Source organism: Astyanax mexicanus, chromosome 16 (genome assembly GCF_023375975.1).
Source record: "Astyanax mexicanus isolate ESR-SI-001 chromosome 16, AstMex3_surface, whole genome shotgun sequence".
Lineage (NCBI taxonomy): Eukaryota > Metazoa > Chordata > Actinopteri > Characiformes > Acestrorhamphidae > Astyanax > Astyanax mexicanus.
In genome coordinates, this window is record NC_064423.1 from 20015941 (window position 1) to 20040681 (window position 24741).

Sequence of the window (24741 nt, forward strand, 5' to 3'; positions counted from 1 at the left end):
GCTGTGGGGGAGGTTGGCGAGAACGCAGAGAGAAAGAGACCATGTATTAGAAGGTCAGAGGGTAACCAGAAGCAGTTTCCTGTTTGCTGCTTTAATATTGTGGAATTTTAAGGTGATTAGGACTTGCCGTATTAGGGTCACATCGGCCTCAGCGTCATTTGCATGTGATTCTGGGAAGCCTGTGCATTTATTTGCTCTTTGAAGTATTCAGAAAAAAGGACTATTGATGGATTTGTGATTACTCAGATAAATTAGAGACAAAAGTTTCTTTCAATCGTAATGATCAGGAAACAACGCATTTGGCCGAGAACTTCAAGCGTGGCTTTTCGCGACGAAACGGTAATTTCAAAAACTGAAATTGTCCAAATTTCATTATACAGCTCGGCAGGAGTTCACATGCTTTGGCAGTTTGTCATTTTTCGCAGTCAGTCTTTGTTTAGGGATTACTTGCTGCCAACAAGCAGACAGAGCGAGGTTTGTAATGGTAACAATGCATATAACGTTTAACAAATCCCATTTTCAAACATAATCAGAGAGCAAGTGGTGTGAGTCCAGATTCCAAAGGACTTGTGGCCTGGTGTTATGGGGTGACGTTAAATTTTGTATGATGCTAAATCTACTTTTGCCTTTATTGCAGTAACTTTGACAGTCCAAGGGTGCAGAAACGAGGTCCTGCAACCCGTAGTTATACCTTTTCTGAGTGCACACTATGGTGCACTATTTCAGAAGGACCATGCTCGTACACATCTTAAGAGCTTGACTTGAACACGCAGATGCTAGGCCTTGTTCAACTGCATCTCCAGAACCATCCCTGATTGAAATATTTGGGATGTTATTGGGCGAGATATTAATACTTTACCATAAGATCTGCAAAAACTGCATAATTATTTGAGCAGATTATCACTTGACGCCATTAGGAACCTCTACAAATACACACCAAGACGTCTGGAATGTTGCTTGACACATGTTAAACGCTACTTCTAATACTACGCTAGTTACGAATGGTTTTTGAAAGTGTCGTTCTACTTGTAATTTTAAAATCTTCCTCATTCTTTTGAGGTTCGAGGTAACAAAGTACTTTTAAACATTAAGAACTGACGATCATGTTTCACTCGCTTAGCTATTTACAGAAACAGATATTTTACCATAGCTCCTCAAACTTTTGCATGCTACTGTGCGAGTTGCAACTCAAGCTTTTTGCTTTTTCTGTCAGCAAAATTGTATCTTAATTAGCTAATGCTCCACACCGACAGGAAGTAGCAATTCTGAATAAAGTGGCATGTAGTTAAAATGCTCCAAACGCAGCAGACTCATCAGGATCTGTTTGTGTAACGCAGCTGCTGTGCAGATCCTGAGAGGCTCACGTCATATATATACTGTACATCCATTACTTATAAACTGGAGTGTGTTAAAGTAACATATCAAGCTGAGCCTGGCAGATGTTGAGGCTTGAGGTTTAAATATAGGAAGCTAGTGTTAATTAATTAGCATCATGATTGTCTGCACTCAGCAGGAAAGCAAGCTTGCTAACTGGTAGATCTTCTGATATACTATCAGATCACTGAAGATGTATGTTGTTGTATTGTTGCTCTGCGTGAAACATCACGTTAGGCCAATTTTAATTAGATGTGTTGGATTCAAAGTGTCTTGTCAGTAAAACGGCTTGAAACCAAGTTTCCTGTAAACGCTGAGGGTGGGCCATGTGGCAAAAATATGTTAGCACTAAAACATGTACACAACTCACTCACAGAATTGGTAGTAATGCCAGATTTACGAAACTCAGAAATGTTTAATACAGTCATTTCTATTCAGAACGTGCAGCACTATATTCAATTTAACATGATCTTACAGTAAAATGTTTCCATTTTTAATTTTTTTTTTTTATTGTTTTGTTTAAGGACTCCAGAGGAAGTGCGAAATTTTGTGTCAGAGATTACTCTACAGGCAACTTCTCTAAGAATTGGCATATTTGGAATTTAACTTGTTAAACCTAATGTTAACAAAGCAAAAATTACCAATGCAAAATGTAATCTGATTACTTGAATCTACACACTTAATCTATGTTAACCTATGTCTAAACCTATTCTTAACCTTTATTCTAAACCTGACCTTTACCATAGTGAAATGAGGAATTTGTACTGTTTCATAATTTGTTCATAAACAGCAGGATTTCCAACTGTATCTTCCAGCACTGTTTTATCAATTCTTTTTCAAGTAAATAAAAGAAAGCTTGTGTTTGTGAGTTAAGTATCTGGCTCAATAAACAGTGCTGCTGTTCATAAACAGCATGATTCTCAACAGTATCTCCCAGCACTGTTTTATCAATTCTTTTATATATATATATATATATATATATATATATATATATATAATATATAATATATATATATAAATAAAAGGCCTAATATCTATTTGTCAAACTTTTTTTTAGCACTTCTACAGCTTTAAAACTTCAACTATAATTGAATTTCAAATGAGTTTGTAGGATTTATTTGTGTTTTTTCATCTAACCTCAGGCCAGCTTGTACTGTTTTGTTTACACAATATTATTTTGACATGATTTAGCTCAGGTTGAGCTCGTATATTATTGTAGTTGTCAGGTCAGTGGCATTGGTAGCATGCTTACTCTGTCTGGGACAGATGCAGTGGCGCCATTCCAGATCAGGAAACCGAAGCTGACCCTGGCTGCGTGCAGTCAGGATAATCCGTGTTGTTCGGGATGCGTAGCTTTCGTTGAGACGATGCAGCTTTGCTTAATTCCAGGTAAATATTTATCCTGAATTCTTTGCTTGTGTCTCACGGAAGAAACAATAACAGCAGCATTAAGCGCTATTGCCTTGCAGAGCTAGCGTTCAGGCGTCCCTGCGTGCTGGAGTTCTCAGAGTGGAAGGAAGCAGGGGAAGCGAGAAGGGGTTTATTTTTCTTCGGATCGGAATTGGCCGAGTGTGTCCCTGAACACAAGCGGCGGATCACAATGACCTCACGCTGCGAGTCAGTGGCTGACCCAGTGAGTCATTTCACCTCTGTGAGCCGCCGATTGTCCGAGTCCGACGCAGCAAGACCGTAGGGCTGCATTGGAACATGAATGAGGTTGAAGTGTACACCCTATGGGGTGGCGCACACTCAATATCCGCCATGATAACAGAATGTCAATCATTAATGAAAAGAACTCATTTTTAGAGCCAAAGCAGAGCGCCCTAAAATCTGGCCAAACACCTCCGCTCGCCCACAATCCCTGTAGCTCTGTTATTACCAGGCAAAGTTTTCCTTCAAGTTTTTGATTGTTCTGCATTTTTTATAGCTTCTTTAGACTTTTTTTTATGTCAAATACAATTCCGGAACGGCCTCGCAGAAAGCACCTTTGCTCATTTCAATCTGACAGCACCTTGCAACAGACCCTGCGCATCCTCGACAGATGAAATGGAGGTAACTAGAAATGGGCAAGGCTCTCGCTAGCTAAATCCTTTGAGATTGGGTTTGCAGATTTAGTACTTGATTGAAAAGAAAAAAAAAGCAGCCTCTATGCTATAGCCAAATATAGAAAACATGCAAATGTAGAACCAATACAAGTTTCACAAAGGCAATTTTCACACACGCAACCCAGAAGATCCATTTCATTAGCATATCCGATTGGTATCAGGAAGTCTGACGGCGAAAAAGCAACAAAGAAAAAAGAGAATAAAACAAGCGAAAACATGCAATTTCACATTTATGCTTGCATTTGTATATGGTTTGTAGATTTGAGATTTAGTCTTTTGCGTCACAGACACTTCACACACTTTTTTTTTTCCTTACGTTTTCATGTTAATTTGTCATATTTGATGGCATATACCTATATATATCTACAGTAAATGTGCTACAGTGTTGCCCACATCTTTACTGTATTCTCCTGAGATCTCAATCTCTTGAATCCTGATGTACTTAGTCGTCGGGAAGTGGCCAACAAAGCACAGAGACTTATTTTTTAAAGTGCCATCGCAGCTTTCACTTTTTATGGCAACAAGTAGGTCAAGTCGTTTCCCTTGCAGGTATTTTGTTTCTGTTGCTAAGAATTAATTGTTCTCAAAATTAGATTCTTAAATTCAGTTTTGTAAGATTTCAGTAATGTACAGTAACATTTCCAATTTTATGAGTGAGACTAAAATAATTATAATTCAGAATTGGGTAGCAGTTTTTTAATTTTTTTTTATTATTATTTAATTTAAACAATCTCAATGTTTGATATTGCTTATAGTGTTGGAATACATCATGATAAATTGAGAGATGACTTGGCTCTCCAAACCATCACTGATTGTGGAAACTTCACACTAGACCTCAAGCAGCTTGGACTGTGTCTCTCCACTCTTCCTCCAGACTTTGGTCCCTTGATTTCCAAATGAAATATTAAATTTACTGATGATCAGAAATGGTTTGGGGAGTCATGTTGTCATCTGTTGGTGTTGGTGTACTGTGTTCTATCAAGTCTAAAGTCAGTGCAGTGAGTGCAAAATCTTACAGCACTTCATGCTTCCCTCTGCTGACAACTTTAATGGAAATGCGGATTTCAATTTCCAGCAGGATTTGGCACACTGCCCACACTGCCAAAAGTACTTGTGTGTCTTATATAATATTAGAATTTTCTTAGAAACTATTTTTCGGGTTTTCCTTGGCTGTAAGCCATAATCATCAACAATAAAATAAATATATGATTAAAGTAGGTCACTCTGTGTGTAATACATCTATATAATATATGTTTCACATTTTGAACTAAATTACTGACTGAATATGAACCTTTTTTTATATTTTATTTTTTTGAGATGCACTAGTATAAAAAAAAAATCATAACACACATCCAATATGATTACTTTTTGCGCATATAATGGCACAGTCTGCCTTAGAAATCTAAAAACCAAATTACAATTATACTGCTGCTTTAGCACTGAACATTAGCTTAAATGTTCTACTTTACTCGTGCTTAATGCATCTCTCTAACACACACTTTCAAATGCAGACAAATGACTAGCCTAATAAGAGGAGAATAGAGCACCGTTAAGGTCATTTTTGGGTGAAGTATCTCTTTAATACTTTAAATGAAACTTAATTTCTACATGAAGCCCTTTCCAGAGGGGCCAAAAGCTCAGCGCGGCTTCTGTTGCTTAAATGATTGAGCTCGTTCGACTGTGTCGGCCAGAGCAAACAGCGCACTGGTCAGGGAGTTTAAATGCCAGGTGGAGGTCAGGCAAAGCAGTGTCTGAGTAATGTGTCATCGAGGTATTGACATGAAAGGGCGCGTTGCTCTTACGCGCACACACACACACACACACACACACACACACACACACACACACACATGCGCACATGAAGAGAGAGAATGAGAGAAAGAAAGAGAAAACCCAGTAAGCCTTTGTGCTTATCGATAATGATATATGTGGAATACTTCCCTATTGATTAGTGGAGCATGGAGTGGTTTATTGGTTTATTGGACTGCTGCAGATCCCTAATCATTAACATCGTCTTTGTTTTAGTCGGATGACCTCATTCTGTCAGTGACTGATATACTGTTCATCAGCAAAATAATGACTCTATAAACGTAATAGTTGCTGGCGAAAATAATCACTCTGCAGTGTAAATGTAAATTAACTGTAAAACTAGATTTTTTTTTTCTTAATGAATTTCTGAGAAGCTTTTAAAATTTTTTTTTTTTTTAATTGACCAGAATGAAAAATAAAGTTAACAGAACGTAGCTCTATTTTCTGTATTTGAGAAAAGAGGATATACACACTGTGGGGGACAAAATACAGCTATAATAATATTAACTAATGTTTATTTGTCTCTTGCTGCTGTGTTTAGAGAGAGGGACTCGTTCTGCTTGTACACATTTATATTTCTCTTATCTTTCCCTCTCACTGCTCTCACTAGACATTTTTAAGTCCTTAGACTTTCATTGTATTGTGGGAAGTGTAATAGTTTAAGACTCTTTATGATGACCCTTATCTCTTTTTCTTGCTGCAACATAGTGTGTGTGGCTCTGCTCACTCTCGTTTATATCTCTGTTTATTCTTTATCTCAAATCCGACTCTCAATTTTCTCACTTGAGACATTGAGCATTAATTTTTTGATTTGCATAGTATTGTAGAAACTGTTGTGGTTTAAGACTGTTATGGTAGCTTAAGTCCCTGTTTCTCTCTCTGCCACGTGTAGAGAGAGTGACTCTGCTCATACACTCATTTATATCTCTGTTTATTCTTCACCTCTCTCACTGTTCTCACTAGAGACCTTAAGCTGTAAGTTGTTAGAGTTGTATTGTGGGAACTGTAGTGATTTATGATTACAGTGATTTATGGTGATGTTGTAACTCGTCAGTTTCCCTCTCTGTCAAGTCTATAGTAAGAGTTTATGACTATTTATTATCATGCTTTAATGTCCTTTGGACTTTCTACATTGGGATTTCTGTATGTGCATTTGGAGTGGGCGATATGGCCCTAAAATAATATGATATTTCATGGTATTTTTGCGATAATTGTGCTCTTGATGATATGACAAAACACACTGAATTACACTGAATTAAAACGATTATTTCAAGAGTATACTACTGCAACACAATGAAAATAAAAATTTATTATTGCATACAATATGATATGGCATACCCCGTACTGAGATATAAAAAAATACAAGAATTCCATCAGATTGTTCCAGATTAAGCCAAAAAAACTATTTAAAAATAGCTGATCCTGCGTTTTGTTCGAGAGTGAATAGAGAGTCTCTACTGTCCAGTGAATTCTTCTGACGAGATTGTGAAGATTTGCTGTGTGGATTTGATTGCAGTTAGCCACAAAAGCACTGGTCAGAGGTCAGGATGTTGAATGATGAATCACCACCTCTTCCAGACCAGTCTTGACTCCATATCCAACTCAGTCCCAGAAGTGGCATTGCATGCATTAATTAGAAAGGGTGTTCACAAACATATGTACATAGAGTACACTGTACACTGCCAAAAGTGTCAGCTTGCCTGCTTCCATTTGGTCATTTAAGGCTTGGATTCAGCTGCTCTGTAACGGAAACCCATTCAATGAAGCTCTAATACATATTCTTTTTGAGCTATGCTAAAGGCCACGTGAAGTTTGTAGTGATTGAATTTGGCGACCTCTTAGCAATAAGTGCTTCGGATTTGATTTGATCTGATTTTGAATGACCCACCACTTTGTTGCTCATTTGCTTTTGTTCCCAGTTGCTTCTGTTTTCTATTATGAAACCACTGACGGGTGACTGTGGAATATTTAGTACCATGCTGGAATTCACTGAGTTTCTGGGAGGAAATCATTCTTTTAATAATTTTATATGGATAGGTGAGTGAATACTTTTGGCAATATAGTGTATCGGTATATAATATTGTTTATGCCTGGCTATTAACATCTCTCCAAAAGAGCCCTTTGGGCTGTAGAGTTGGATGCAGTGTGGGAAAGCAGTCAGCTGTCTGTGGCGGTGATTCTCCTTCAGTAGCGCGTCATTAAAACACACTGTATGACCTTGCTGTGGTGTATTGTGTTTAATTAGGCTTAAAGGTTACACACACATGCGGACGTGTCTGCTATCAGGAGAGGTCACGGGACTCGCAGGCCGCTGTCGGTTGACTTTGAGTGGATTGTGTAGTGTGGTACATATTTTATGTATTAAGGGTTTTTTTGTTTGTTTGTTTATTTGTTTGTTTGCTTGCTTGCGTTTGGTTTACACAGCGCATTGTGTGGTGGTTTATCATCGTTATGCCGACAGTTCCGGCCCACAGCAGTGGTTTGGAATGTCTTGCCCTCAATGTGATAAGGTTCTTTTGATACCAGTGTAGATAGACAGTGTTCCCATTATGCCAGTAATGTACACAGTAATTTGTCTTTGTGTGCTTTTGCAGGAGGGAGTGGAAGTGGTGGAGGAGGTGGGTGAGGGGGTTGTATGGGAGGGGGGGTGAGGGTTGTGGTGGTGGTGGGTTGGATACGGGGGGTGCCGTGGCTCACAGGTACTATCTAAACATTCTTTGACGGGCTAAAGCTAGGCTTTAAAAGAACCCACCTCAGCAGTGAAAAGGCAGAAACAGTGGGGTAGATTTTTATAATATCTATCTGGAGCTAAATTACACAATGTCTTTTTTTTTTTTCTTTTTACCGGCACGCACCTGTATCAAAGATGCTCCTGATAGCCCACCCGCTGTTGCTATGGAGGAGAAAGATGTAAATGAACTGGGGCAGACCGTGGTCATGAATACCAATGAATTTTGGAGCCAGCAACCACACCAGGCTCTGTCTGAGTATCAGACAGCACATGCCTCCTCCTGTCTACCGAACATCAGACATCAGCTAGACGCTGCTTATGCTCCTATCTCCTGTTTTATAGTGTCCATCGAAGTCAGTCGAAGGGCCAAAGGACAGGCACTGTGCTGCGTTGGCCAGTTCATAAAACACTGTGTGATTATCGTGATCCTTCCAGACAAGCTTCAGACAGTCTTTCTTGTTTACAGAAGTCGAGGAACATGTGGAAGAAAGCCAAGCTTGTTTAGCATTTATTTAATGGAGGTTGCAACATGTCTTTGGGGTCGTTAGTGAAGTTCTGTGCCTTTTGGCATCTCATAACTTTTTAAATTCTGTTTTAGACTCTTGACTTTTCGTGGAGCTGGACAATATGATGATATTTTGGTTATTATAAAAAACACTGAGCCAACAGTACTTTTCATTACTGACCGTTTTTAAAATTTCACTTTAATTGGATGATTTGCATCAAAAATCCCTGTTTTATGCGTGTAAGAGTTTTTGAGTACCAGCTTTTAAGAATTTGCCACTGCTGATGCATTGTGACTGTGTACCAAAACATGCTGATAGAGCTGGGGGATATGGTAGAAATATTATTTTACGATATTTAAAGACAATAAACAGACAATCATCATATATATCATCTATTTAACTACAATTCTCACCGATGACATCCTCCATACTCCTATTAAAGCTTTAAAAAAGATTAAAAACATATTGTTAATACAGTAAGAAAATTGATTATGATAAAATATCAATATATTGCCAGCACTATGATACATATTAAGTACAATTTAACATTATTACTTTTGTTGCTAAACATGCATCATGTGCTTTCAGCCCTTTGTAGAGAAAACAGTATGAATGTTGTGATGTCAAGGAGTGTACAGGGAATTATTGAACATATTTAAATGGCTTGATATTGTAATGAAAATAGCTAAATGGGTAATTGAAATGTGTAAATTACATATTTAAAATTGTTTTTTACATTTAAAAGAACCAAGCAGGACTGTGGGTAATGGACATGGATTAACCCTTCATATCAGAGAAAACTGTGTAAACTGTACAAAAAGTGCTTCAAAATGAAGGTTAACATTCTTCTATATTTGTATTATGTTCATTTAGAGTACCGCATTCAGAATTTGTATGAAACTGAAATAACTATCCTGTGAACACAAAAAGGCAGGTTATATTGCTGTTGACCCCCTGGCTAATAAAGATTTGGGACACGGATGCCTCAGATGTTTGCACCGACCCAAGCTGAGGGTCGTGTCCTCGTGTTAGTTCAGTAAGCTTCGAGGGAACATCCCACCAAAGAACTCGAAATAGCCTCAAACCTTCCAGCCTTCTCTCCAGTAGCGAATATTTGCGTTGATACTCCCAATATTTTCTCCTCTTTCTTCTTCCCTCTCTTGTGAAATTCTCTCTGACTTCTTAAGACAACATGCTATTGTAAAGGATATTGCAGGATTATGGAATCAGCTCAGTGGGGGGAACAGAAACTTAGGGTCTCTTTGCCTCCATAGACTTCCATAGAATAGAATTCCTTCCATTTTAGCGCCGGTGGCCAACATAAAAAGACTGAAGGAGCTCAAAAAGAAAAAAAAAAAACCTGGAGGACTCAAGCTGCGTTTTCCCTGTTGCTTTGCGCTGATTCCCGATTCGGTATGCCACGCTTCCCTATTCCCGCTCCGAAATCCCCTCAGCAAGCAACCTTGTCAGCCGCGGGAGCAGAACAATAGCAGTCAGCGCTAGCAGTGCTAGCTCATTTACAAGCAGCTGTATGCCACTGTCAGGACAAAGCCCAATCCGAGCTGCGTTAACTGGGCTTGACAATCGTCATGAGTGTCCTGGATGCTTTCCGGAGCTTCAATGGGGAGAGAATGCAGTGTCAGGCTTAGATAATCTAGTAAAAAACCTCCATACATTGGGCTATTCCCAGATCAGTCAAAGCAGTTTCACACCAGAGCTTAGAAACTTTAATACATTTTCTACATTTTTTTTCTCCAGAACTAATACCTTTTATTCTGTTTTATTCTGTTTTTATTCTGTGTTTATTTTTTTATTTTAAGTCCTCATATACTAAAAAGCACTTGCTGAGCAATGAAAAAATGCATAGTTCTAAGAGAAAAAAAATCCATTGAGCAGGATTTTTTTTTTTTGCACGACCAGGCTACTTTCTCCAAAAGTGCATATTCCTTTCAGGTCATATGTTTGTTTGTCATCTAGCACCTCAGCAGTTTTTCTTTCTTTTTTTTTCTTTTTTCTTCTCATGTGTGTATGCGTGTGTGTGTGTGTGTGTGTGTGTGTGTGTGTGTGTGAGGCAGATTACAACAGGATGCTGCTACCGATGATGATGATCTTAATCACTCCCTGTATGTTCATTACCTCCACTTCAGTGATAGTCATATCCTGGCAGATGGTCACTTTCCAATTGATTTGCCTCGTTGAGGAGATTAAAATATTATTGCGCCGCAGAGACCCGGGCTCCGTCCTCGTCAAATTAGCATTTTTGCCCGGCTACTGCTTTCCGAATGGGCCAATGTCACCCCAAAGGTGAAAAGTGAATTAGAGTAGAATCATGGGACTGCAGCAGCCACTGAGCTGGAACTCGCGCTACAACCCCTACTTATTGTGCCACTCTGTACCATATTCAGAAGCAGCTTTAGTACAAATAAATATACATTCTCAGTGTGGAGAAACGAAAGAATATATCTGATAAATCACAACACAGGAGAGTATTTAATTGTGTGTATTCTCACTTGTTGCTGTTCTTAGGACTTCTAAACACTTAAGTGTTTAGTAATGGATGTGTAAAAGATTAAATAAAAAATTAATGCGTGATTGGCAAAATGTAATTGTATTTGAATTAGTGGTGTCAGTTGTTTAATCTCAACAATATTCTGTGATTAAATCGTTATTTAAATCATGATTTTTTTTTTTTTTTAATTTAAGTTTTTTTTTTCGTTTTGATTCTTTTTGAAATTAGAATGTTTTACCATGCTGAGTGAAAATTTAACGGAAAGCTTTAGGAGAGGAAACCTTCCAAATTAACAGGAGCAGAATGTGTGTGTAGATGTGTGTGAGAGAGAGTGATGGAGAAAGAGGGAGAGAGCAAGCAAGAAAGGGAGGTGTAGTAACTCGACAATAGTGACGCAGTGTTTACGTGGCTACCTAAAATCGCGAATACGTCACCAAGTACTGTAAACTTGGTAACATGATTATCATCTGTTTGTAAGCAAATACAAGTTTCCAGATTAAGCGTCTGCATTAATGCATTCACATTGACAGCACTAGCAAAACAGCATTTCCAGTTTGAAGAAGTTCAGAGCTCGCTGCTTCTGAAACTATCCGTTCCAACGTTGCTCCAGACGAAGCTGAGACATTATTTTGCCCCTTACCCTAATCCTGCGTAATTAAAAACACAAGTATCACAGTTCTCGTTTTACAGTGCCGAGTTGCAGTGGCACAATAGCAGCCTGTATTTACACAAATATTTACACGGGGAACAGAGCACTGTGGAGTAAAGTGGGACCAAGAAGTCATTTGTGCATTTGAACCGTGATTAAAAGGGTCTCCCCCTCTCGGAGTTGCATTGAGCAGATTTGCGGAGTCGTGTACAGTGGGGCGACTGATAAAGGCCGCCTCTGAAAGGCTTCCATTGTGTGCCGGCGTGGGGCCTGCTCGCTGGAGTTCAGAGTTGGCTACCTATCTGCCTGAAAGGAATTGAAAAGTGACCCTCGTGGTGACTGACCAGAATGCCTGATAAGGCTTGGTGTCAACAAGGCCAGGATGGGGCAGGAGGAGGCGGGGGTGCGGGGGAGATCACGGCGATTATGGCGTTGGCCAGACAGGTTGCTATGGTGATGGAATCCAGCATTCTCTGTAATATATTATTTACCGCCTATGATCCGAACTGCCGTTATTTACTTAGAAGGAGAGGAAAGAGTCGGGGGGCTGCTCGCTTTCTAAAGGCTTGATTAACTTTTGGCAAGCCTGGCTTGCTTCCCTGCTACGTTTTAGTGGGTTTTAGAGTCACTGGAGAGAGTTCTTAAAAACTAGAGTGTGAGAGAGAGTTTCACTGATTTAAAATCAAAGGTTTTAAGTTAGATCTGGGAGGTTAATCAAATTATTTTGGTTAATCAAGTTACTGTTTTAATCACAGTTCTTGAAATAAGGAAATTGAAATTACGAAAGTACGTATTTAAATATAGAGTCTGACATAGGTTTTCTCAGCCTGAAACAGTAGATAGTTTTGTTTCAGTCAAAGAATTCTGAGAAGAACTCTTTGTGGAAGTGTTTTTCATATTTTGCACTTCCAGCTTTATAGTCATAAAAAACATAGCTAAAAACAAAAACTTAATTTTTTTTATTGGTTTTAGACAAATTGTGACTTTCTTAAAGAACAATTAAAAAAAAAAAAAAGTTATCTGAACTGTTGTGTAATCGAGTATCACTCATACACTGATCAGTAAACCATAACATCATGTGTGGATCAGACACAGCATTGCTGCTGGAGTTTGTAAACATCCCAGTGTTGTGTCCTATGGCCAGTGTCCCGTGTGCTGCATCCTGTGAGCACTGATGTAGGGCTAGAGGATTATCAACATAAACTGTGCAGCAATAGATTCAAATAGTGTCCAACAGTGTCAAATAGTGTGTGTTGCTCTGGCACGAGTGGATCAGACACAGCAGTGCTGCTGTAGTTTTTAAACACTGTGTCCACTCTGATACACCGCCATGCCACCGTGTCACTCCAGTGCTGAGAATGAACCACCACCCAATTGATACGGTACATGTCCTGTGGTGGTCTTGTTGCTGTGGGGTCCTGACCATTGAAAAATAGGGTGAAATGAGCATAATAACGTATAATGAGAAACAGAAGGACTATAGAGTGCTCCTGTTTGCTCAGTTGAGCTAAAAAGAAAATAGGCAGTGGGTATAGAAACAAGAAGGATGTCATAATGTTATGGTTGACGTAAGAGTAGCTGATTTAAAAATCAAAGAGTGCTGTAACTCATCAGGAAACCAGATGAAACGGACAAACTATTCCAGACAGCATAAAGGATGTTCCTTCTTCTCAAGGACTGCAAGAATGAGACAATGTAAGTGAGGTGTCAGCACGAAACGTGTTTTGATCAAAACCCGGATTCAAACAGACGAACACTGAGTTTCACAAACAGTTTGACCCAGGTACATTCATATTGTGCAGTGCGTCAACTCACAGCGGCACAAAGAGCAATTTATTCCTTGGTGCTCTCTTTTCATGTCGCGCCTTAGTGAAGGCCGAGTCTCTCTTTGGGTCCAGATTGGGTCCAGAGGTCCTTCATTAAAACTGTGCATTTTTGTGGCGAGCACATTTGCGTCATGTCATTGAGGTGTTAATGCAGTTCACAAGGCTCTTTTCACACCCCCCATGACCATGCCTGACTTGATGAAAAACATAATAATAGTAATAATGAAGAAGAAGTCAATTATATTAAGAAAATAAAAGAAGGTCACACGTGTATGGATGCTAGTATTCATTTTTTTTCTTTAGCGGCAGCAGATGTTCAAATTTGAATTGGAAGATAGTGGCAAATTTGTTTACCAAACAAATAAAAGCACAAATAAAACCATTGAACAATCCAAGAGCTCTGCTTCTTGTTGAATTCACATTTAACGTCCTTGTTCAAGCTCCTGCCTTATTCAGCCAAAACCCTAGATTATTCAATGTGGTCAGATTGATGGGCAGTGGTCTAAACCTGCTTGTTTTCTTCTCAAACTTTGTTAGAAAGGTCTTTTGTTAACCCCTTTAGGCATGCTGTAAAGGCTGGGGGTGATGGGAAAAAGTTTTTTGAAGTTACAGTTTGAGAAAAGAGATGATTGTGGAGGTATATCTCAGTGTCAGAACGTGATGAATTGTATTATAAAAGCAGAAAACTGAAGGACCGATCTCGGAGGGCAGAAAGTCCTCCCTCTGTCACTAAAGCAAAGTCCGATAGAGAAAACTTAAGTAGTGTATAGAGTTGCATTTTATTGACTTTTGTTATGTTCTGTGGAAGATGAAGGCTGCACTACCCTGCATTGAATTAAGATGTAATTTCTGACAGAGAGACAATTTTAGCCAGACACTGCCGGTCACGATTATTGTGCCTCTATACACTGCATTTAGAGGAAATTTAAACTTCATGGTCTTTTTTAAATATTATAAATCTGAAGGTTGTTCTTTACATTATGTCAATAGCTTATAAATTAATGCTTCTAAATTATTTGCAATTAAATATTTTTAGATTGACTTCAATTGAAAAAAACTAAAGTTTGTTTCCTTTTCTTGTAAAGTTGATAGTTTGGTGATGATTATTTTTTTAGTTTGACATAAAGTACAGTTCAAGCTCTACTGATGTTAAACCAATTTAAACTAAAAATGATGCGCACACCAACCCAATCCACTAAAGATAAAATTAATTAACTTGACCAAAAACTGCTAATCAGTAAATACCAATTGTTATATTTCATGTTCTGTTTATTTAGAGCAGGTATACTTGGGATATCCCGTATCGATTTTTGCGTGACCATGTCCTCTGTCCTGAAAGATCAGCCTATGTCAGGCTGAGAAAGTAGTTCATCCCCGGGCCTAATCAATGGTCGGGCTTTTGGAAAGTTGTTTATGAAACAGGCCCCGACAGCATGATCTATGAACTGCTTTGGTGGCCATGTTGAGGCCCAGACAACGAGCACTTATTTCCATTTCATTTCCAGGCACATGAACAGGAAGGGCATCGTGCGTTAAAACCCTGTCATCATAGACCGCAGAGGAATGGCGCAGTTACTCATTAATTTCAAGCTGTAAAAAAGTGGCTGCTCCCCTCCGTCCCACGCCCTCGACATGTTCTGGTTGCCTTTAAAGGGCCGAAATGAAAGAATAGAAGTGTGGGACGATAAAGCCCCGTGCCATATGGCAGAACCGCAAACTGCTCTGAAACGTAAGTGCTTTAGCAGGGTTCTCCAGATGAAGTATATGGGTGGTTTTGGCAGGAGGGAAGCGGATCGTGCTGCTGATGCCTTTCCTGTCCGAAAGGCTGCGTACAGTTCTACCAGCAAAAAAAAAAAAAAAAAAAAAAAAGTAGGGCAGCGAAAGCTAATGTGGTCCAGTCAAACGGACACCACCACCAGCACTGCAGTCGCATTGATTCTCGGATGATGGTCCGCCCGACCTCTCTATTGAGTTCAACAAGAGTTCGGTCACATACAGGCCAGGAAGAAACAGCAAATGTGTAATGATTTCAAGTGCTAAAGCAATCAGCCGAGGGGATTGCTACTCTACCTGAGCAGGAAAAAAGAGAGAGAGAGAGAGAAATAGAGAACTGCTCTGCTGTGAATCCTACTGCACGCTGCATTGAAATTTAAAGATAGCATTGATTGTTTGGGTAGTCGTGTGTTTTGTGTGTGTGCGCGCATGCCCTCCCCAGGAGAACTGCTGACTCTGAACTGAATTTAGGCCTGAACTGGAAACAGACCAACACTAACACTGTATAGAATGTCAGGTCTCTTCCTACAGTAGATAGTAGTGTTTTCATACTCAGGGTTTGTTTTGGCAAGCCCGTAGAAATCTCTAATGAATTTAGGCTCCCCATAAAGGTCCCACAGAACTTATTTATTTATTTATTTATTTATTTTAGCTAACACTTTTTGACGGCTTCAAGACGAGGTGAAGAATGCCCATCAATCCTCAACTCTTTTCCCCCGTGTCTTAGTGCAGAGCGGTCGCATGAGAAATGCAGAAAAAAAAAAGTCAGAAAGGAATAAAAAAATAAAAAGAAAGAGAAGAAGACAACAACAGCAGCAAGCAGTACAAATTCTCCTCCCCCCGCCACCCCCCACCCTCGCCTGATTGTTGACTCAGTCATCCAGAAACTCATTTCGATTGAGCGGACTTTTTAAAGTCATTTGAACCCATTTTGCTGTCAGTATACTTTGATACAGCTGAAAACATCCCGGCGTGTCAGAAAATCTACGCAGGAAATGGCTGGATAAAAAGCGCTCTGCTCGCAGCCTCGGCCGCCTTTTTGGCTGTATAATTAAAGAACGTCACAGCGGTGCCTCTCTGAATAGGCAAAGTGAGTGTCACAACCATTTGCCTGTTTGTTTGAAGGGGTGAATTAAAGGAAATATTCCAAGCTAATAGGTACTGTACATGCAGCTTATTTGAATATCAAGCCATCTGGCAAATCTGCTGCAACAGATTTTGACTGAATTTTTGCCTTTAGTTTCCTTTAGTTTAGTGTGACATGAATTTATATAGAAGCAGGGATGATAGATGCAGGGACTCATACACGCATGGATACATATGAGATATATTTAGATAGATGAACTCTTCATGTGAATCTATTACTTAAGTTTTTTTTTGGTAAGTCAGTTGGTGATTTGAATTGAATAAAATTAAAGCAGTAGAAATCTAAAGCCTGAGTTTTGTTGTCCAAAGTATCTCATCTCAAGATATCAGCTACTGTCCTTAAAATGAGAAATGTATTATTATTGTATTTTTTATTTTTTTTCCTGTATTCATTTCAATGTGATCTGGAGTTTTTTTTCATGCAAAACACTCTTAATTGCTGAGATAAAATCATTTGTCTGTTCTTCTGTACATTTGTGAATGTTTTTTTTCTAACCATACTCCACATACTTTATAATGTGTATATACTCTGTAGTGATGTAATGAATTATGGATAATCTGTGAACCGTTCTAATCAGTTTAAATTTAGTAGCTAGGACCATGTACCATGTTACCTGCTCAGAGCAAGCCAAATATGGACTGAATTATGACATGTAAACCCATGTAAATTAACATGTAAATTAACCAGAGAGAATAGTCAATCTGCAATCACATTCAAGCTACTAAACAGGTCATATTTAGTGTTATCTGACACAATGGCAGTAAAATTACCCCTTTGTCTTTTGATGAGGTACACGGATTCTTTGGATACCTGTAGGTTTGAGTAGAGTTGGGCAGAATTATACTCTGTACTCTATTATACTCTGGCATTTAGAGAAATAAAATATTATTTCTTTAATTTGAATAATATATAAATGGATTGCAACATATTATTTTGCATAACTCTCATGTTAAAACACACAACTTTTTCCCACCATCATGAATATCCCTATATAACCCCAATAAAAATGCTGCCTTTTTTGTTAAAAGAGAGGCATACCGAGGGACAGCTACTAAATATGGATGGACCGAATGGATTTAAAAATAGGAAATCAAAACTTGTTGCTGGCTGCAGACTGCAGACGGTTCATTGTTTCATGAAACCAGTTCATGCTGGGTTTTCTTTTCTCTCCTCAAAACTATCAGGCAGAGGCTCCCTTTGGTGATGAAACCCATCACCTGTCATCCACTTCAGTAGCAACATGCTGCGATTTAAACGTGATCGAGCTGACATGGCCAGCAGCAGACATATTTTGTGATAATTAGCCTGGTATTTGCCATTGTCATTGTCATTCATTTGCAGTCATTTATTTGTTCTATTGTGTGTGGTGTTCTTTTTTTTTTCTCTTATTCTTTATAGTCTATCAATCCATAGAAAGCTAAAGTTATGATCCGAGCCTCAGCACACCAGGACTCCGACAACCTTATTTCTCATATTTTTCTTTGATTTTAAGAAAACAAACCAGAAACATCAGTTGTGTAGCTGGAACCAGCATACAGTTAATACCTGCGTGTTCTTAATGGGCATACTTTTCCTGGTGGCGTGTAATTAGCGAGAGAAATTCCGCATATAGAGAAAATTTTCAGGATAAAGATCTCTGTTTATCTAAAATTGGCCCCTTCGTGTTTGACATTAACAGCGCTGGAAGAAAAATGCCCTCCAAATCATTTGTTGAGAGTAGTTTGCTTCACCCCCTAAGCACAGCTATTTGGCACTGCTCACATTTGCAGAACACAAAGCAAAAGTATTGATTTTTTTTTTCTTTTCCCCATGCTCAACCACCTCCCTCCCTTCCTCCTGTTTTTCTTTTTTTTCTCCTCTCCCCCCACCCCCCCTTTCACTCCAGCCGTGCACTTGACTACTCTCGCATTGGCAGAGCTGTAAAATGGATAGAATTACCCATTGCTGCTTTGATGCTTTTATGTATGCATGTTTTTATTTATTTTATTTTTTTTATCAAACCTACAAAATACTGCAACATTCTAATACATAAGGTTTCCTCCGAAGACTGATTTCATATTTCTGGCACAGTCATAATGCAAGATAATGCAAAATACATCATTCTGATAATCATAGCGCATTTACGATTTACGTGATAGCCTGATTCAGTTCTCTTGTGTATAAAGCATTTTAGAAAACACGCTTATTAACTGCCACAGATAGATTTATTAAATATTGATTTAGCTTTCTTTAACTTCCCGAAAGGTTTATATTTTTCCATTCTTCTGTAGAATCTTCTAGAGTCCTAAACAAACACTCCCGTGCCTCACATCTCCACACGTCTCGTTTTTCTCAGTGTCAGTTTGGCAGCCTTTGAAATAATGTCCAGTTTGTCTCCCCCTCCCAATTTCCCAGTGCTACTTCTTGTCAGAGTAGTTATATTTCTGTCTTTGATGTCTTCTCTCTCTCTCTTTCTTTCTCCCTTACACACTCACTCACTCATTCTCTCCCTCTCTTCTTTTTCTCTTTTAATCTCCCACAGGGTTCTCTCGGGCAGCCCTGCCGTTTGGTCTGGTCAGACGGGAGCTGTCTTGCGAGGGTTACCCCATTGACCTGCGCTGTCCGGGAAGTGATGTCATCATGATCGAGAGTGCTAATTATGGGCGGACGGATGACAAGATCTGTGACGCTGACCCCTTCCAGATGGAAAACATCAACTGCTACCTCCCTGATGCATACAAGATAATGTCCCAAAGGTGGGTTGAGTGCAGACACCCTTCACTGAAGTGAACAGCAGCTACAAGCTCACTCGCAGTGCTGTGTCATCACAGGCTTGCACTGTGCACCACTTGCACCATTTACTGTGTATAGGTGGTGGAGGAGGGCTGGATTGTGTCATGCTACTGAATTTATAGGAAATACAAATGTCAGTAAGCTCATCGGGGAAAAAAAACTTGTTGGTAGAGGGTAGGTACAGTATGTTATAGAGTTTAAAAAGCCTAACACAAACACAAACAGAATACTGCTTACGATCCCACCTATTAATCCTGGTAACCAGTCTCCCTCAAGATCAAGGAGAATTCAAGTCAAGTCAAGTCAAGTAGTTTTATTGTCAATACTGCATATGTACTAGGGGTGGGAATCGTTTACTATCTCACGATTCGATTCGATTCCGATTTTGGGGGCCACGATTCGATTCAAAATCGATTTTTGATTCAAAACGATTTGAATTATAAAAATTTCTGCTTCTGGCTTATGAATCTTATTGAAAAAAAACCCTCCATAATATACACTGGTCCTGGAGCAGGTAATGTGTTACAAAAACAATAAAATGTGCAGGAATGTGGGTCCTCAGTGACAGAGGAATCACTGGGATATCACAATGACGTTAATGAACAATAAATAAATAATAAATAACACTGCTTTATTACCAGGCTACTAGCGGTGGTGTGTAGGTGACGCTGCTGGGCTGATGTGATGATAGCAGTGGAGCGCTAAAGTTCAGGAGCAGCTGCTGATTAACTAGTTAATTTAAGGTCGTTGTATTTCTTCAGAAAGGGGGCAGGAGGTGGAGAAATTAATTCATATGGTCCATTCCTTAATTCCTCTGTGATGAGGAGCTGAAATTAGCTCTGATTAGCTTATTGTATTTTTCCGTTCCGCCTTAAATGCTGCAGCCCGCTGCCACCTGTAGCGTTATTTAAGGTGGAACTGGAAAGTTAGCTAGTTAGCTAGCTAACAGTTACTGAAACTAACTACTAGCGATCTTTTTTATGCTTGTTATGAAGCATTCTGCCATAAAACATTGAAACTACATGTTAATCTAATGTAATATAGTGCTTGTTCTGCCATCTTACCGGTGATTCTCAAACACCTACGCTCTGTGTGTGTCTGGAAGATCTCCGTTTGAAAGGACAAGCGCTATCCCCAGGGTTGCCAGGTCCAACAAAAATACCCAGCCCAAAATCAGTCTAAAACCCGCCCCTCAGAATCGATTTTGGGACATTTTAAATCGATTCTGAATCGTAGTAAATGAGAATCAAGATTCTTATGTGAATCGATTTTTTGGCACACCTCTAATATGTACAGGACATACAGAGAATTGAAATTACGTTACTCTCCTTCCCAATTTTACAGCAAGTACAGATAATAGATATAATAAAGGAGAATGGGAGACACTATGTGTACAATACAGCAGGGACACAAATAGACATACATGAGACAAAAACAAGGTGCAGTGGTGTGGGGGAGGAATAGATATATAAATATAAGTAAATAAGTAAAAATAGATATATAATTATAACATAAAAGAGTGGGAGACACTATATGTTCAATACAGCAAGACACAATAAACATACGTAAGACAATAGTGCAATATTGATGGTGATCGAGATGGAATGACAGTAAAAATAGTAAATAACAGTAGTGCAAATACGGTATATGGTATATAGCTTAAGGCTGGTAAAGTGAATGGGTGCGTAAGTCCTTAAAGTTCACAGTTTAATTAAGTGGAATTAAAGTGCGTATTGACAGTGCAAGTATATCAGTAGTGCAGGTGTTGTGTAGTGCAAGTCCGTTTGGAAGGGACCAGTACTTTGTGCATTGTAGTGCAGAGTTTCAGTACTTTATTAGTGGGGGGGTCAGGATGCTGAGTGAGTGTGTGCTGGGGGCAGGATTGGGATGGGGGGTAGAGCAGGAAGAGAGTTCAGCATCCTCACAGCCTGATGGATGGGGCTGTCTCACAGTCTGCTGGTCCTCGCCCCGAGACTCCGCAGTCTCCTCCCTGATGGCAGCAGGCTGAAGAAGCTGTGTAGTGGGTGAGAGGGATCTCCTGCCAGACGGAGGGCTTTCCGTGTGAGGGGGGAGCTGTACAAGTCCTGAAGGGAGGGGAGAGAGGTGCCAACAATCTTCTCAGCTGCTCTCACGATGCGCTGGAGGGTCCTGCGGCAGGATGCTGTGCAGGCCCTGTACCACACGGTGAAACAGCTGGTCAGTATGCTCTCGATGGCCCCTCTGTAGAAGGTGGTCATGATGGGGGTGGGGGCTCCAGCTCTTCTCAGCTTGTGGAGAAAGTAGAGACGCTGATTTGCCTTCCTGGCCAGTGACGCTGAGTTGGTGCTCCAGGAGAGGTCCTCTGTGACGTGCACACCCAGGAACTTGGTGCTGCTCACCCTCTCCACAGCAGTTCCGTTGATGAACAGAGGGGTGTGCAGTGTGTGAGTCCTCCTGAAGTCCACAAGGCTTGATCTGTGAAGGTTGCAAACTTATTTATTTAATAATAACTCTTTAAGCTCTAAGCTGGGTGAAAAACATCACAGCACATACAACAAAATTGGAGGTTTACCTGTAAAGGTCTATTCATGCCACAGGTGCCCTTTTTAACATAGTGGGACCTTCACACCAGATGTGTGTTTCTTTCTACTTCATTGTTCCCATAATGTGCCCTTCTCTTGCTAATAAACATGTCACAGAAATTTCAGCATGTCTTTCAAACATCATCAACTACAAAAGAAAAGAACGCAAGGACAAGAGCATTAATTAGCGAGAGAAGCTGTGATTTCTGGATCTTTATGTTCAGACTAGAATACACCTAAATAAATTAAAGATAAACAGCTGTACACAGTCTCTGTACACTGTCCTCAATGCCATTTTCCAGTCTTTCAGCTATAGGCTGCCATATATTATCTTTATCTTCTGACTAGAGCTGGATATCAAGATCTGTATCGCAATAAAAAAGGTTTTAATAAGGGTGATATGATTTTTAAACACAATCTATAATATTTCTATACACACTTAGAGCATCTGTCATGCATTATATGAAGCTTAAGAAGTTCAGGATAACATTTTTTTTTTTTTTGTGGACGATATATTGTCCTAGAAATTATTGTGATAAATGACGTTATTGTAATTTTAAAATAATTTAAATGCACCTAAAATAATGATAGTAGAACAGCATAGCAAAGCAATTATACCCTTTTAAAAACAACACAATTGTAATTAATTATAATTTACTTTGCAATCACTGCACACTGTGTGCATGACTGGCAAAAATACTATTCACTTTTATACATGTGAATAACGTACAAATAAACACAATAAATAATAAAACAATTATCAAATGTTATGGAGGTTATGTCTATTTATTGTCAATATGTATATAATGTAATTATTGTGACAGGCCTATATAGGCTTCTAGACAGGTTTTTAATGTTTTTTTATATTTATATCAGTATCAGAATTTACTTGTATAAATCAGAAATGAAGCCCTACTGCTGACACATTTTTATAGTCTGTTGCTTGTTGCAAAGGCTTTTTGCTCTTTGCTGGTCTGCAGTCATCTTGTTGCTCATTTGCTTGGGCTGGGTCTCTGATTGGTCGGTCTGGTTTTTAATGCCTGTATACAATTTAGATAAAAATTTAGTCACACAAATAAATAAAGAATGCAGCATCTCAGCCATTCAGGTTTAAAACCTGACATTTGAAACCTTGTGTGTGTGAATAGACCTAAACCTAACAACACTGATGTCATTTCGGCATTCATACAGTGATACAGCAGCACTCATTCTTCTGTAATCTAAAAGCTATGTCTTTTCTCACTTTCTCTCTCTTTTGCTTCATTTCTAATCAAGCTATCAGGTTATTGACTGGAACGCCCTCAGTCCCAAAAACACAGAGCGAGCATCCCCCCTCCGCCGCTTGATATCTGCATGTTAATTTCACCCGTGCCCTTAAACACTGCTCAGAATTCTGCTTTTTCATGTATCCGCTTTGCCGGTTGAGTGACTGGGATACATCTGGAGCCTTGCAATTCCTCTTTTCTTGCGTGGCGCTGGCAAACAGGAAGTTCTGCACGAGACGGCCTTTGATGTGTTTTGTAGGTCTCGGCAGCGCGGGTTGTTTGTATTTCCGCTCAGCTTATTATACGTGTGCCATGATTTGTATGAAAATAGGCCCGAAAACTGCAGCGGCTCAATTAGGCCCTTCAGCTGCAGGCAATTAGCCGTCTCAAGTGGGTGCTAATCTACACGGGAAACTTTTCAAAGGGATATGCCTCCTTAGGTTTGCGCAAGCCCAGATGTGAAACTGCATTGTTTTGCACTTTTCATGTTGTTATTTCTGTGGGCCGAGTAATGAATCACCACCAACATCATAATCATTCATCATGACGCTTGATTAGTGTGCATTAATAATAGATGCAGGCTAATTTTTAGTGCCTGGCTCTTCGATTCTGTGTGGATAAACCTCAGGCTCGGGATCAGCGTGGGAGTACTTGCGGAGGGGTTTGAACTCTTATTGGAGATTGCTTTAGATTTCAATTGGACAGAGTCATGTTAAATAAAGTAAATAAAGAGACTGATAATTCTGATTGATAAATATAAAAAATCTAAAATCATAAAGCAAAAGCAAGGTTTTAGATCTTATATATCTCACTTCCCTGATTTGAGGGCAATAAAATATATAGTCAACTTGAGTCCCTGAAAAAAGGAATAGAAAAAAACATCATATTTTCTAAATACAGAGCGCAAATGGGCTCTGAGTGGATATGGAAATTTGGTAATATTTAGTTTTAAAGATTTTAGCTTGCTACATTGCATTGAAAATGATGTTAATTGAAGGGAGCGCAACTGTCCTTGGATTCCCCACATTACATCCTCATTCTTGTCCCTCATGAAATGCTCTGTTAATTATGCTGTTTAGAGAAACATGCTCATCAATGGCAGGGGTGTCTTCCTGCTATGGCATGTGAGAAGAATGCAGCTCTATTTGTATTAGTAACATAAATACTTGAACGTCTCTCAGGAGACCCCTGCATTTAAAATGCGCATGATGGCACCCAGTCTGGCCTCGCTGCTTCTGGGCACATGGGCTATTATAGTACTTATTTAAGCTCTTCCAGGTTAAGATTCTTCCAGAAGCAAGAACCGCACTTGTTTGTGAAATCAAGAGGCTCTTCCCAGGTGCTTCCTTGATTTCTAATCAGTACATGATGCATCGCTGCAGAGAAAGAGCTTCAAAGTATCCACACAGTGGTTACTAAGGCCACGCTGTATTGTTCTGGACCTGTGTGGAACCAATAGACATTCCTGGTTATGGTTCCTTTTTCCATTTGCTGTGTTGCTAGATCAGGATCATAAAGATATATAAAGATATCATATAAGACAGGGTATTATAATACCGGTAATTATGCCACAGTTGCTGTCATCAAGGCCCAATCCCTGTTCACCCTGTGGCCTAACCACTTAGCCCTACTCCTTGTGAGCATGTCTAAGGGTAGGGGTGTTCTGATTCTGGTTAGGTTTGAGGGGTAGAGGAAAGTGTTAGGGGTACAACAT

General features: G+C 39.4%; 1 protein-coding gene across 46 annotated transcripts in view; it reads left to right on the plus strand.

Moving 5' to 3' along the window:
- The window catches only part of adgrl2a (adhesion G protein-coupled receptor L2a), a 134420-nt gene that overhangs the window by 36923 nt on the left and 72756 nt on the right, over positions 1-24741 (plus strand). For all 46 annotated transcript variants that reach the window (XR_007424743.1, XM_007233161.4, XM_049465339.1 and 43 more), the window contains exon 3: positions 18951-19164. Coding sequence is in view for 45 of the 46 variants with exons in the window: in XM_007233161.4 (XP_007233223.3) it covers positions 18951-19164 (214 nt within the window). In the remaining variant the exon portion in view is untranslated. The remainder of the gene's footprint in view (positions 1-18950; positions 19165-24741) is intronic.